The 14,295-nt window shown below is 39.0% G+C and overlaps 1 protein-coding gene across 4 annotated transcripts in view; it reads left to right on the plus strand.

Moving 5' to 3' along the window:
* adgb (androglobin) overlaps positions 1-14,295 on the plus strand; it is a 68,043-nt gene that overhangs the window by 45,043 nt on the left and 8,705 nt on the right. For 2 of the 4 annotated variants that reach the window (XM_017712991.2, XM_037538101.1), the window contains 7 exons: positions 229-354; positions 4,327-4,420; positions 5,735-5,866; positions 6,001-6,154; positions 6,229-6,416; positions 8,913-9,079; positions 9,337-9,786. In XM_017712991.2, coding sequence (XP_017568480.2) covers positions 229-354; positions 4,327-4,420; positions 5,735-5,866; positions 6,001-6,154; positions 6,229-6,416; positions 8,913-9,079; positions 9,337-9,786 — 1,311 coding nt within the window. The remainder of the gene's footprint in view (positions 1-228; positions 355-4,326; positions 4,421-5,734; positions 5,867-6,000; positions 6,155-6,228; positions 6,417-8,912; positions 9,080-9,336; positions 9,787-14,295) is intronic. The other 2 variants (XM_017712993.2, XM_017712992.2) reach the window with 2 other exon arrangements.

Here is a 14,295-nt window from a genome sequence, read left to right on the forward strand (position 1 = left end):
TGTGTGTGTGTGTGTGTGTGTGTGTGTGTGCGTGCGTTCGTGCGTGCGTGCGTGCGTGCGTGCGTGCGTGTGTGTGTGTTTATCAAGCACTTCCCAGAGGAATTTAGTATTTCCCTGCTTTCCTAGCAGCCTGTGTGAGTGTGCATGTGCGCTTGTGTGTATCTTTGTGTGTACATAAGTGTGTGTGTGTGTGTATGCGTGTGTATGTGTGTGTGTGTGTGTGTGTAGCAGATGGTGCTCCAAGGGGCTGGAGCGGTAGGCAGGCCACGGAGCAAGAGAAGCAGGCGGCCATCATCCTGCAGGCCGGCTGGAAGGGCTACCTGGTGAGAGAAATCATCAGTGCTGCCAGACCAGGTAACACATTGCTGCCCCCTTTAACCAGCCCCTAGAGACTTAATCTAACCTGCACCTTCAGCAAGACACACTGAGATGTTACAAGAACAGACTTCTTGTAAACGAGAGGACATTGTGTTCTCACTTCTCCTGCACAAAAAAGAGCTAGATTGTTTGAAACTTATAGAATATGGCATCATACAAAAATCATTTAATATGTGTATCAGCAACACAATTGTTTTTAAATGACTGAAAATACTGATTCTAAATTATTGCTGTATACATACACAATGATACATTTTGAGTTGCTTTTGCATTTACACAAGGTGTTATATGAAAAAAATATTTGTAGTAAAAATAATTAGATCGAAAATGAATAGAGAGAGTCTTGACGAGAACAGTGGTGCTAGGTGGTTAATGATTATAGGTTTGGGTCAGTTTAACGGTCAGCCAGAAAATGAGGCTCTGCTGATTGTAATTTCAGTCATTCCTGCCACTGGCAGCCAAATAGGAACCCCATTGGCCCTTAGGGCATTTGCTGTTCCAGACCTTCTATTCTAGACTTTTAGATGTCTAAATGTTTCTCTTGTAGGACAACTAACCCTTACGTCAGGGTTAATGGTTCATTTGATCAGAGACTGCAGAGGGTCCTCTTGGTTTCTCCTGCAGTGTGTGCTTCTGTGTGTGTGTGTTTATGTGCGTGAGCACACGTGCGCTCAGTCCCTCCAGCTCACACTTATCAATGAAGCTGCCAGTCACTCTAAGTGAGCATGACAGGCCAGAGAATAGCACGCATCTCCTTCTCCATCTTCATCTCCCCTTCCATCTGGATCTATCCCTCCCAGCATCTCTCCTTCCCCTCACTGACAAGCTGATGGATGGAAAGAGAGAGGAAGAATCAAAACAGATAGAGGAAGGAGAGGAAAAAACCTATTTAAAAATAGGAACAGATAGCACTGACAAATTAGAGAGAAGTGACTGAGAGAGAAAGAGGGAGGGAGGGAGCGAGCGCACAACAGAGTCTATTAATTTCAGACAGCCATAGGCAGACTTCTCATCCAGGAACCACAGTTTCAACTCAGTGCATGTGGGAACTACACCAAGCCCTAAAATCAAGACAGTTTGTTCCAACTAAGCAACCAGGCTAAATGCAGTCCACTTGAAACATTATTTTCCCAGAATTCGTCATTTATCTGTCTGAATTTATCGTTCTTGCATAGATGACCATCACTGTTAGAAATGTGTCATTCAAATGGCAGCGTGACTCATTTCATAAGCTCAGAAAGTGCAAAGATGTCAGTGCGTTTTCCAGAGATTTTGCTTTCAAGGCACTCAGCTTGAGTCAAGTAGACGATGACACTGCAACTTCACCATTGCTGATACTGCCGTCCACATTGTTTCTGAAAAGTACTGTGTCAGGCGCACTAGCTCAGATATTACCATAAAAAAAGGAGAGAGAGAAAGCTGAGTTGTACTCAGTGGTTAAGGAGTAATTCTGCCATTTCATTCAAAATTTCTCCCTAATTAAATAGTTAAGATATAGAGACACATACTTAGAGTGGTTACTTGTGAATGCTCCATTCTGGAGAAACTTCCCAAGTCGAAACTGTGTACCATGATGGTGATAGGTGCCTGAAGTGTTTAAAGCTGTACCACAGGAGGCGTATTACATGAAATAGTTTTAAATATGTTGTGTGATAAAGTCTGAGTAATTGATTTTTTATGATAGTTTTGAGGTTTTTTTTTTGTTTTTTTTTTTAATTTTAAAAGATTTTAAATACATTCAGGGTAGACAGATACAACCCCTAAATCAGGAAAAGGATGATGGGATGATGTAGAAAATGCAAATAAAAAAGTAGTGATTTCTAAAATTTACTTTGACTTATATTTTATTGCAGACAGTATGAACACAAGATATTTCATGTTTTGTCTGCCATTCAGGCCTGCAATACATTCTAAAAAAGTTGGAATGGGGGCAGGTTAGTGCTAGTAATGAGGTAAAATAAGTAAATAAAAAGTAAATAATGATGTGATTTGCAACAGGTGACTGTAACCATGATTTGGTATAATAGCAGCATTAAGGAAAGGCTTAGTCCTTCAGGAGCAAAGCTGGACCACGGATCGCCAGTTCACCAACAAGTGCAAAAAAATTGTTGAAATGTTTAAAAACAATATTCCTGAAAGAAATATATGAAGGGATCTGCTCACATTACAAAGGCATGGCTGCAGAAGAAAAGGGTGTGGGTGAAGGACTGGCCTGCCGGCAGTCCCGCCATTTCCCCAATAGAGAATATGTGGCACATTTTAAAATGCAAAATTCGTCAACCAGGAACCTGCACTGTTGCACACCTTAAAATTTGCAGGCAGAACGGGACAAAGTTAACGCTTCAACACTTGGTGTCCTCAATTCCTAAACATCTGTTAAGGGTTGTGAAAAGGAATGGCAACTTTACAAAAGGGAAAATACTTTCCCAACCTTTTTTGGAAGTTCCAGGAATAAAAATAAATTGTTTGTTTGAAAAAAAACAAACAAATAATAAAACTCATGATGTAAAACATCAAATAAAATACGATTGTATTGTTTTCAGTACAATACATACCATACCAGCTTTTTCTGATTTGGGGTTGTACATGCAGGGCTTGTTATTGAAGAAAGAATGTGTATTTTTTCATAGCTACCTTACCTACCATACTTATTTATTTTTATATTATATATAAAACATGGCATACTTTTGTTGCGTTATGTTCACTGTTCATTAGTAAATAAAATGACTGTATTTCCTATGCAGACATCACAACCTGTCATTTTTATCACTTCTCTTTAATTCATACCAAACGGTCTGAATGACGTTTTTATATCTTAAGGCACCTGCATAAGTAGATCTTTATTATGAAAAAAGATTGTGGGTTTGGCAAGGACAGACAAATAGCCTATGTTTTTGCATTTGCATTACAATTTCAGTTGCATTCAATTCAGAATTACATTTACAACTAAGGTTACATCCAGATGTTTTTGAAAGGAAGATTTAGGGGTATTAACTCAAGGAATAATGGACATAAAGAACAGAAGTTAATACAGAAAATGAAGCCGCAGATGGTTCACAGATGATATTGAAAAAAAAAAGCACTTTGCAAAAATAAGCATAGAAATTGACAGCAAGTTAATTGAAGATACATATAAGTAAAGGAATAAGAGCTTTTAAAGAAAATTCTCAAATGATCAGTTCAGAGAGGCCTACAGGAAAGAGAAATTAAAAAGATCTTTTAATTTCTCTGTAGTTTCTCTTAGACAATCAATAGAAAAATATGACACCTGCTGCTCATGATTGTCCTGAGCTTAGTAGTCTCACATGTTTCCTTTTAAGTTTTACTAGAGATGTCAGTAGAGTCAGATTTGCCAAGGACATAATGCCCATTTCTTATTGAAGGCTGAGAACATTCTCAGTTTTGAATATCTATTATAATTTTTGTCCGGCAGAAGTGCCTCATGTTTCCTGTTTGTCTAGTGCTGTTTTAGGAGAAACATCTGTGGCAAACTTGATAAAGAAATTAAACATAATAAGAATCACATGAGATATTACATATCAACGTTTCAGTAAAAAGTGTTTCTCTGGGAAACCATATTTTTCAAAATCTGATTTTTGATAGTCATACATGAATTTTTAAAGGGAGGTAATGTGATTGTGAAAGCCATGAATTTAAACATGGAAGCTGAGGAGCAGACAAAGAAAAAATACACTGCACTCTTTTCACAGTGCAGACCAACAAGGTGGGTCCTTTTAATGAGGCGGGGTCCTTTTAATGAGTTCTGTGAATTTAATTAATGAAAGATATTTCTGGTTCCTGTCTTTTTATCCACGATACAGGCAAATGTGATGTATCTAAGTCTGCTATAACTTCAAGGTGAATAGTCTTTTTTTTTTTTTTAATGAATACATAATGCTGATTTTGTATGGTACATGTGTGTGTGTGTTCCTGCATGCGTGCATTCAGGCTCTGAGGAGAATCTGAAAGTTGCTCAGACTCTGCTGAAAATGTGGGCTTCTGTGGAGTTGGATATGGAGAAACATACTGTGTCTTTATTGAGGTAAATTGCTCTTTTGAAAGAAGGCTCTAACTATCTTTTCCCCTCTTTCAAATTCTCTTTCTCAGTGTAGTACCATCTGCCGTGTCCTATGTGTAAAGCCGTTTTTCTACTGCACAAAGTACCGGAACCTTAGGCACCAGAAAACTGGAACTGTGCTTTTTCTATTGGCAATCAGTCAAGATTCCAGTTTTAGCTCTGTTCACTACGGTCTGGTTAAGACAGGAAACATAACTGCCATTTTTATAACGATTTTCATGTTCAGTGAAAAATTTACGGGGATTCCGACCCTTTAAAATTCTGCAAAAATAAATATGTAAGATGTAAATAAAGTATTTCCACACGATTGAAGGTAAAATCTAATGTTAACTAATGTGATTTTTTTTTGTTAGTTTGAGGCAGACACCTTTATTTCAATAAAAGAAAGATGAAACAACATGTAAGACATGTCTAGAAACTCAGGTAAACAATAAAAGGACTTTTATAGGTACCATGTCACAACACAACTTTTACTGCTACTATATAGACGGTAGTCTGCTTAGCCCTGTAGTTTTGCAAGCCAGACATCTGACCAGCTATATTAATGCTTCAGTTAATGCTTCAGTTAGAAGGAAGGGTAAAACAAAATCCTGATTGTGGCCAGTGTGCTGGTATAAGGGCATCAGGCACAGTGGTGTGGTTTTTAAACCTTACACATACAAACTAGCCACTTTTTATACAGACTTTGTTGGTATGTCTTTTGTAGTTGGAGACTATAGTCCATCCTTTTCCACAACTTTTGTTAATCTCTCTCTATTTCTTCATTAGTAGTCAGTTTCTGACAATAGAACCACTGTTGGCTGAATAACCTAGTGACCTAGTAGTGACACTGAAATGTCTAATAAAGCTAGTAATGCAGCTACACCTGATACACTTGGACCAGCAGAACACTAACATGACATTACTGTGTTGGTATCGCTGCTTTGCGGAGAATGGTTCACCACTTAAATAATGTTTGACCAGTGGTGGTCCAATGGTGGTCCCTTTCCAATGATGGGTGGTATAGAGGGTGCTGACAAATCATTCATAACAACATAGGTTGTGTAGTCAATAATTGTATCCCTTAAGAGTACATATGTACCAACCGTGTCCAATCAGGCGTGTTTCTGCTTGTTTGTAAAAAAAAAAAAAAACTTGCAGCCCCACCGGCCCTTTGCAGATAAGATTGGATACCCTTCATCTATACGATAGGTGTATCAGATAAAACGGCCAGTGAAGTAGGTACAAGGTCTTTGTACCTAATAAATAAACAAATGTATGTGTGTGTTCTTTCTGTAGGTACATGATCACTAATAATGAACGAATGATGGAGTTATTTCCTTGCAGAGAGGATGAGTGGACCAGAATAACCTTTGTTGACTACTCTGTTCCTCTCCCTGAGATATCCAACTCCTGGATGCTGCTCTTTAGGTGAATTTCACTCACAAAACTAAAATACTTGCATCCTTATTTCAGTATCATAATATTAAGATGTACATGACATTAGATACAATGTATGCTACATAACATACAGTGCTTTTCTTAAAAATGCTGTCTGCTTATAGGGAGGTGTTCCATGTTCCTAAAGCTCTGCTCCTGGTGGCTAAGATGTACTCTCCTCTACCTGCCTGCATTCTGCATGTCATTGATAATGATACTGGAGAAGAATTACCTAGAGTTTTCCACAGAGTTGAGCCATATGTATACACCCCAAATAAGGTATATGCAATTATTCACTTGTATGTGTGGATGTGTAGTTGAATAGATATTTATTTATTGCTTACTCTTCCTAGGCTGGCTACACGTTTTTGGCAGAGGCGCATACTGGGGACACGCCACTGGTAGGAGGGAAGTGGCGAATGCGACTGATTGGTTGTCGAGAGCCACTGCCCCAACTGGCCAGAGAGGCACCAGCCACTAACTTCTCAGTGAAGGAGTTCAAAGATTATTACGTCCCTAATGAGAAGAACATTATCTGCAGGTCTGCACACCTAAATTTACACTATATGTTAAAATTTGTAGACTCTTGCAGCTTCAGTAACAGCCTTTAGCCTTCTTGGAAGGCTTCATACAAGATGGTGGAACATTGCTGTGAAGATTTAAGCCACAAGAGCATTAGTGAGGTCAGGTGCTGATGTTGGCTAATTACAAACCCAATTCAAAAAAAGTTGGGATGATATGTGAATTGAATTTCATGCACTGTCCCAACTTTTTTAATCAAAGTGGTAAGCAGTGAACCTTTGATTTAACACTTTAATCTGTATTTTATCAAAAAAAGAAAAGATATTTATTGTTTCATATTACAACCCCAATTCCAGTGAAGTTGGGACATTGTGTAAAACAAATAAAAACAAAATACGATGATTTGCAAATCCTTTTCAACCTATATTCAATTGAATACACTACAAAGACAAGAACAAGATATTTAATGTTCAAATGGATAAACTATTGTTTTTTGCAAATATTCACTCATTTTGAATTTGATGCCTGTAATACATTTCAAAGAAGTTGGGACAGGGGCAACAAAAGACTGGGAAAGTTGAGGAATGCTCAAAAAACACCTGTTTGGAACATTCCACAGGTGAACAGGTTAATTGGAAACAGGTGAGTGTCAGGATTGGGTATAAAGGGAGCATCCCTGAAAGGCTCAGTCATTCACAAGCAAGGATGGAGCGAGGTTCACCACTTTGTGAACAACTGTGTAAGCAAATAGTCCAACAGTTTAAGAACAACGTTTCTCAATGTGCATTTCATCAGCTACAGTCCATAATATCATCAAAAGATTCAGAGAATCGGGAGAAATCTCTGCAAGTAAGCGGCAAGGCAGAAAACCAACATTGAATGCCCGTGACCTTCGATCCCTCAGCCGGCACTGCATTAAAAACCCACATCATTCTGTAATGGATATTACCACATGGGCTCAGGAACACTTCAGAAAACCACTGTCAGTGTACACAGTTCGTTGCTCCTTCTACAAGTGCAAGTTAAAACTCTGCCATGCAAAGCGAAAGCCATATATCACCAACATCCAGAAACGCTGCCGGCTTCTCTGGACCAGAGCTCATCTGAGATGGACTGACGCAAAGTGGAAAAGTGTCCTTTGGTCTGACGAGTCCACATTTCAGATTGTTTTTAGAAATCATGGACGTTGTGTCCTCTGGGCCAAAGAGGAAAAGGACTGTCCAGATTGTTAACAGCGTAAAGTTCAAAAGCCAGCATCTCTGATGGTATGGGGGTGTGTTAGTGCCCATGGCATGGGTAACCTCCACATCTGTGAAGGCACCATTAATGCTGAAAGGTACATACACGTTTTGGAGCAACATATGCTGCCATCCAAGCAACGACTTTTTCAGGGATGTCCTGCTTATTTCTGCAAGACAATGCCAAGCCACATTCTGCACGTGTTACAACAGCGTGGCCTCATAGTAAAAGAGTGCGGGTACTAGACTGGCCTGCCTGCAGTCCAGACCTGTCTCCCATTGAAAATGTGTGGCGCATTATGAAGCGCAAAATATGACAACGGAGACCCCGGACTGTTGAGCAACTGAAGTTGTACATCAAGCAAGAATGGGAAAGAATTCCACCTACAAAGCTTCAACAATTAGTGTTCTCAGTTCCCAAACGCTTATTGAGTGTTGTTAAGAGGAGAGGTGATGTAACACAGTGGTAAACACGCCCCTGTCCCAACTTCTGTGGAACGTGTTGCAGGCATTAAATTCAAAATGAGTGAATGTTTGCAAAAAACAATAAAGTTTATCAGTTTGAACATTAAATATCTTGTCTTTGAAAAGGATTTGCAATTCATAGTATTTTGTTTTTATTTATGTTTTACACAACGTCCCAACTTCATTGGAATTTGGGTTGTACCAGCTTTACAATTTTTCATAAATATACATTAAATGGATGTCTGCAGCACGTCACAAAAAAAAGTTGAGACAAAGGCAACTGAAGAGAGGGAACACTGTTACATTTTAAATGATGTAATCATGCTTATATTTAAAAGGAGCATCCAGCAAAGTAGCATGATATACTCCTGACAAAGGAATTATACAATACTGTGCAAAAGTCAAAAACTACCCTTCATTTATTTAATGTCCAGTCAAAAAGATGGAGTCAGGAGAAAATGATTACATTGAAGCCTTAACAATTAAATATGATCTAGTTTGTTTCTTTATTACAACTTCCATTCTTTTCAGAGCATCTGCTTACATTTTTTGAAGGTCCCATATCTAATCTTTTCAGAATTATCCCCCAAACAATGAATAACTTGTACGTAATGGCCAGTTTGACTGGAAATTAAATACACAAAGAGTAGTGTCTTTTACTGCATATTTTATTAACACATCAGTACAGGTTCCATATAGAATGTTTATTCTGTATTCTTTGCAGTCAATAAATTTACGATTGAAAAATTAATTTTGAAAAACTGGTGCTAGATTTGTGTAAAGGACTGCTTACCCAGTTATCTGTCTCTCAGGCACACAGTGAAGGTGTCAGGTGATCATGTAGCCACAGTGCAGTTCCAGACATCAAAAGCTGATGTCCATATTAAACTTAGCATCCTGGACCACGAGAAAGAGGTGGCAAGCAAACAGGGCAGAGGTCATGTCATCATTCCTGTCTACTGCTTTTCAGCAAGCAAAGGTCAGTTAAACACACACAAAGTTACACATTCATGAAATTGTAAAACTTAAAGCAAAAGCAAACTTATAGCACTTGTTGTGCACACATTTGCCACTGTATAGTTTGTGGCACTCACTGGCTCTCTCTGTTTTTAAAACTTCACTTGACATCCTATTCAAACAGACAATCACTCTCTTATTTTCTTATCTACTGTCCAATGCTAGCAGCTCTCATGTGTATTTATAGAGTGTTTATTTGTGTATGCGTGCGTGTTCCAGACTCTTCCGGCAGTGCCGATGAGTGTGCGGGGGCGCAGCGGTCTCAGGACGGCCCTGACGGGGGTCAGAGAGAAGGAGGTGCAGAAGGAAAGGCGGTGGGGAATGAGGACTGTCCTCCCCCTGCCTCTGAGCGGTTCCCTGCCGAACTGGTATCCATCAATGCAGACAAACTCTTGTTCATCACTGTCACTGATACTGTGCCCTGCATGTGTCTGTCTGTCTCAGAGAAGGAATGTGGTATCTGGGTTTTGTTTTTATGTGACAACACATACATGGTTGTTTTTTATAGCCCAGTCTCATTATATGTGTCTGTTTGTGGTTTTGTGGTTTTGTCTCAGGGTCATAAATACATTGTTCAGGCTGAGGTGCTTCACAAGAGCTGGCCTCTGGATGACTCACTGTCAGACTTTATCCAGACCCTCAGATATATGGAGCAAAATGAGATGAGAGGCAAGTACAATGGTCACATGCTTCCTGTTCCCAACATAAAGGACTGTCAACCAATCAACTGCTGGCCTCCCTTAGCCTTAAATAATTTCTCAGTTTAGCCAATCCTACATGCACGTCTGGTATTGTATTTATTTTTTTCCCCTTGTGCTTACAATATTAGAAGAGTCCACACAATATTTAATTAGAAAAATCATTACTTAGGGAAGGTCATTCAATGTATAAAGTGCAATAATAAATAAATGATTACATAACATTATAACTGATAGAAGGGGAGCTATGAATAATGAAAATCAAGTCAGGAAACTACCATCTTAATTTAAGTTTCAGCTTCCCTTTGACTCTTAATTGCCTAGTCATATTTTATAACAATTGGCTGTCATTTGTAATCAGATTGTTTCCTGGTCTAACTGGCAATGCAACAGCATGGACCTTTCTATGAAATTAAAGTTATCAAGTGCTGCTGTTAAGCTAATTATATCAGATGTAGTCAACAATGATTAGAACATATTGTGGTGGCAAAAAATTGTAAATGCTGTAATGCCATATCATTTAGTGCTTTTGACTGATTTGAATTAAGCTTCAATGAAATGGTTTATCACATTGAACATTGCTGTGCATTGATGCACAAAGAAAAAATAATGTATTGTTTACAAAGAGTACCATGTTCCAAAGTCCCTGTAACCATGTCACAGAATTCAGACGTTCACGGAAATTGAAAGAAGAACCAGTTTTAATGTAGAAATCCACATCCAAAATCATAATCAAAAAACAGGCAAACAGGTCAATACACAGAAAGCTCCCTATAGTCCCTAATTCTGGAAGGCCCATTAATCGGGTACATTTGTTTTGTCAAGGATCCACATGAATCACACAACTTCAGGGTATAAATGTGAAAAATCATCCATACACTCAAATCTGTGAAAAGAAAAGATTTTTGCACAGATTTGAGTGTGCTGATGCTTTTTTATATGTTTATGTTATTCAGCACCTCAGCCCCTCAGCCCAAGTCTGATACTAGATGAGCTGTGTTTTTCTCCTTCATTCAAACTTGTATGAAAAGGTACAAATATGTACCTTTTCTCTGGAAAGAGTGAATATAATGAACCTCTAAAACGTAGTTATGGTACACAATTGGATCTTAAGACCAATGTTGTACCTTTGAGGGCACAATTACATAGTTTATACCTTGAGACATCTGCACTGTACCTTTTTTTCAGACAGTATAGGATGTACAAACATTAATTATACATAAAACAGGGAACAGATGTTAATAATACTCAGAAGTAGATAACTGTTCCACTGCCAGCTACTACGACATGAGTCAGCGGTGATATAAGTCCACAATACTATATCAGCATGCACCTAGGATCTATCATCCGGACAGTGTCCCTGCCAGTCTGCCTGTGGGTGTCCCGGAAGACCCAAGTCACATATGATGAAGATCCATTGACACTGATGAACAGAAGAGATATAGAAGAGATGGGTAGAGAGATATGGGAAAAGGTTTGTAAAGACTCCAGTAAACATGGAAGTAGAAGTGAGACATGACAACAGTTCCTAAAAGACCAATCCACTGTCACAGTATTGCTGCATATTGGTGTTGATAGAGAGCTATCGGTTCCACAGGTGTTACTGACACCATGTTGCCCAACACAGAAAAGCTGGAACACAGATCTTCTTGGTGGGCTTTTGCAGCAGGACTGGGATCAAAGCTGCCACTTGGGCAGTGATGCCAGATGTACATAAGAGTTAATGGCAGAGAGTTCCCAATTGCCCAAGTCTCATTGCTTGGTGAAGACCACAAGTGTATGGATCCCTGTGCTGTTGTAATAACATGGATCTCCACTTCCACTAAAAGTGACCAGCACCTAGCACATCAGTCTTTTTGACTTCAGGGCTTTTTAAGTTACATTGTAATTCATTGATACATTTTTAATGGAAATCTTTTTGCTGCCTCACAATGACTAGTCTGGCATCAGCACAGCATTGTCAGCAGAGCTAGCAAAGACAGTAGAGGTTTACTGTCTGTGGAGATGAGATGAAACCAAAGACAATGCTTCGTACTGCCTTCTGTCACCTTGCTTCAGATGTGTAGGGAATGGCCCTATGTGAAGATGGATGGGTATTGTCTGTTCCTAAACCCTTCCTGAGCCTGATGGGCTTTTGTCCAGGGCTTGAAGGAGGAGGAGTGGCTGGCAAGGGCTCACAGGTGTAGATCAGTGAAGCTGCTTGCTGTGCTGAGTGAAGCTTTCTTGAACCATCTGTGTGATGATTTCCTGACTGCAATGGAACTGGGTGTGAAATGGATTTGAAATAGTTACTAGGTTTGTTTACTTTATTCTGCCTTCCTGCCAGGAAGTAGAGACAGGGATAGGGAGTCAGGTTTGTAGGTCAGATTGGTTTGCACTACTTTTTGCTACCCTTGCTGGAATGCAGTGATTAGTGTCTGCTCTTTCTAACCACTACTGATAGCCAAGGTGTGAAATCTTCTCCTCACTCTCCTCTCCATGGAATGGTCTAACATGAGCATGAACAGTACTGTGAAGTGATGGAAAGTGTAGAACCAGTTCTTCTTACCTTGCTGCTCCCAGGTGGCAGTTGATGACCCAAGCAGTCTCTTGACTGTCATAGAATGACCCTATAAATGAAATCTTAGAGGTTAATTGCTGTATTCTGGGCTACATACAGGCTATACTGCAAGAGGAATTGTCTGTGAGATCTCAAGGACACGTCATTCTTATTAAAGTGCACAGGCATCTTCCCTGAAGGAGAAGAGTTGGTGGTACTAAGAAAGATCAGTGGCAGGTTTAGTAGCTAAGTTGTTCACTGGTGAGTTGTGGAATCTGTTATTAATGAATCTGTTGTTGTGGGCTTACAGTCTTCTCTCATAGCTGCTTGTGAAGCTAAGGTTTTCTCAGCTCACAGGAGCTTTGACAACCTGACTTAAACATTCAGAATTCAAATCTGGAATTGCAAACAAGACACAATGAATACACCTCGAGATGGAGCACTGGGGACATATCATTTGATATTGGTGTATAAAAGATGTACGTAATCTTTTATACACCAAAATTGTGGTGTATGTAAGATCTGTTTTTTATGATTTATACTTCTAACTTATTGCCTGAGTTTTGTTTTTTTTTTTTTTTTATGAATTTGTTGATTCTGCCTTTTATGTGTAAATATATGTGTGGCTGTTTTTCCTCCTTTTTTATGTTGTTTCATATGATTTTGGGCATCTGCCCAGGGACAACAGATGAAAGTGAGCCTTTCGGCTAAATCTGTCATGTTCATAGTTATGTATATTAATGTGTGCCGTCCCCACTAAATAAACATAATAAAGTAAAGTAAAATTGTCAGGCCTCATCTGGCCTCTTCTGATTTGAATCTGGGTTCATGTTTTCTCATTAGAGCTAAAGGAGGCAGAAGAGAAGCATGGTGTGTCTCGCTCACCTCTTTGATTAGCCACCAGCTTGCCATCAAAATGATAATGAAACCCAAATAAATTCAGCTGGAAATGTGATTTTGCCACATCCTGAGGCGGTGGGATAAGAAATAATCGCTTGCTAGCTTTGGGTCAGCTTAGTTGAGATGAGTTGAAACTCGGGGAGCCACAAAAATGGTTTGTTTTAGCTGAGTAGTCAGACAGGAAAAATATAACTGAAATAGAAAAGGGAAGAATTGTGGGGAGTGTGTGTGTGTGTGTGTGTGTGTGTGTGTGTGTGTGTGTGTGTGTGTTTGTGTGTGTGTTGGCCTACTACTTTTAAGTAGCATGTGGAGTGAAATGGATAAAACATTTTAGGTTTGCATGACTGCCTGAAGATCATATGAGTAATATCATTACAGAATGTCTTTGTCTTTCTAAACCCTCGGTCTTCAGTGTGCTGCCTTTACAACAAGCAGAACAATTGACAGCACATTTACATTAATTTAGAATTGACTCTAGAGTTAGTTTTTTTTTGATGTAATACAAATATGAACAAAAATTCATAAAATAGGACATAAAATAAATCAATAATAATGCTAGACAAATATCTAACATTCTGATGCAAATTGAACCTGGTGTCATTATAAATGACATTGCCTTTGGTTGGGTAGATATGGGTAGATTTAGATAAAAGACATTGCCAGTAGTTGGGTACAACAAGTAGCAGTCATGGTGAAGGAGCTTCCTAAAGGACAATGTTGTTAAACAACACTCAACTGAAAAAGCTACAAGGCCAAAGCCCTTAAACATTCCTATTCATACAACTGATTCTATAATACAAAAATGGAAAGTTAATGGAACCACAACTAATTGTTTTTATTGCTTAAAAGGTGTTGCAGGATGACTTGAAAACAGCAGAAGCAACAGTTACACAAAGAGCAATAAGCACATGAACAGCACCACAGTCATCTTCATTCCAGCACCTCGCATAAAACTCTTCTGCTAAAAAGAGGCACTCTTTAGCAATAATTCATAATAATGTTTGGAGGAAGAAGGGTCAGGTATTTCATCCCAAGAACAAC

The sequence above is a fragment of the Pygocentrus nattereri genome, chromosome 4 (genome assembly GCF_015220715.1).
Source record: "Pygocentrus nattereri isolate fPygNat1 chromosome 4, fPygNat1.pri, whole genome shotgun sequence".
Taxonomy (NCBI): Eukaryota; Metazoa; Chordata; class Actinopteri; order Characiformes; family Serrasalmidae; genus Pygocentrus; species Pygocentrus nattereri.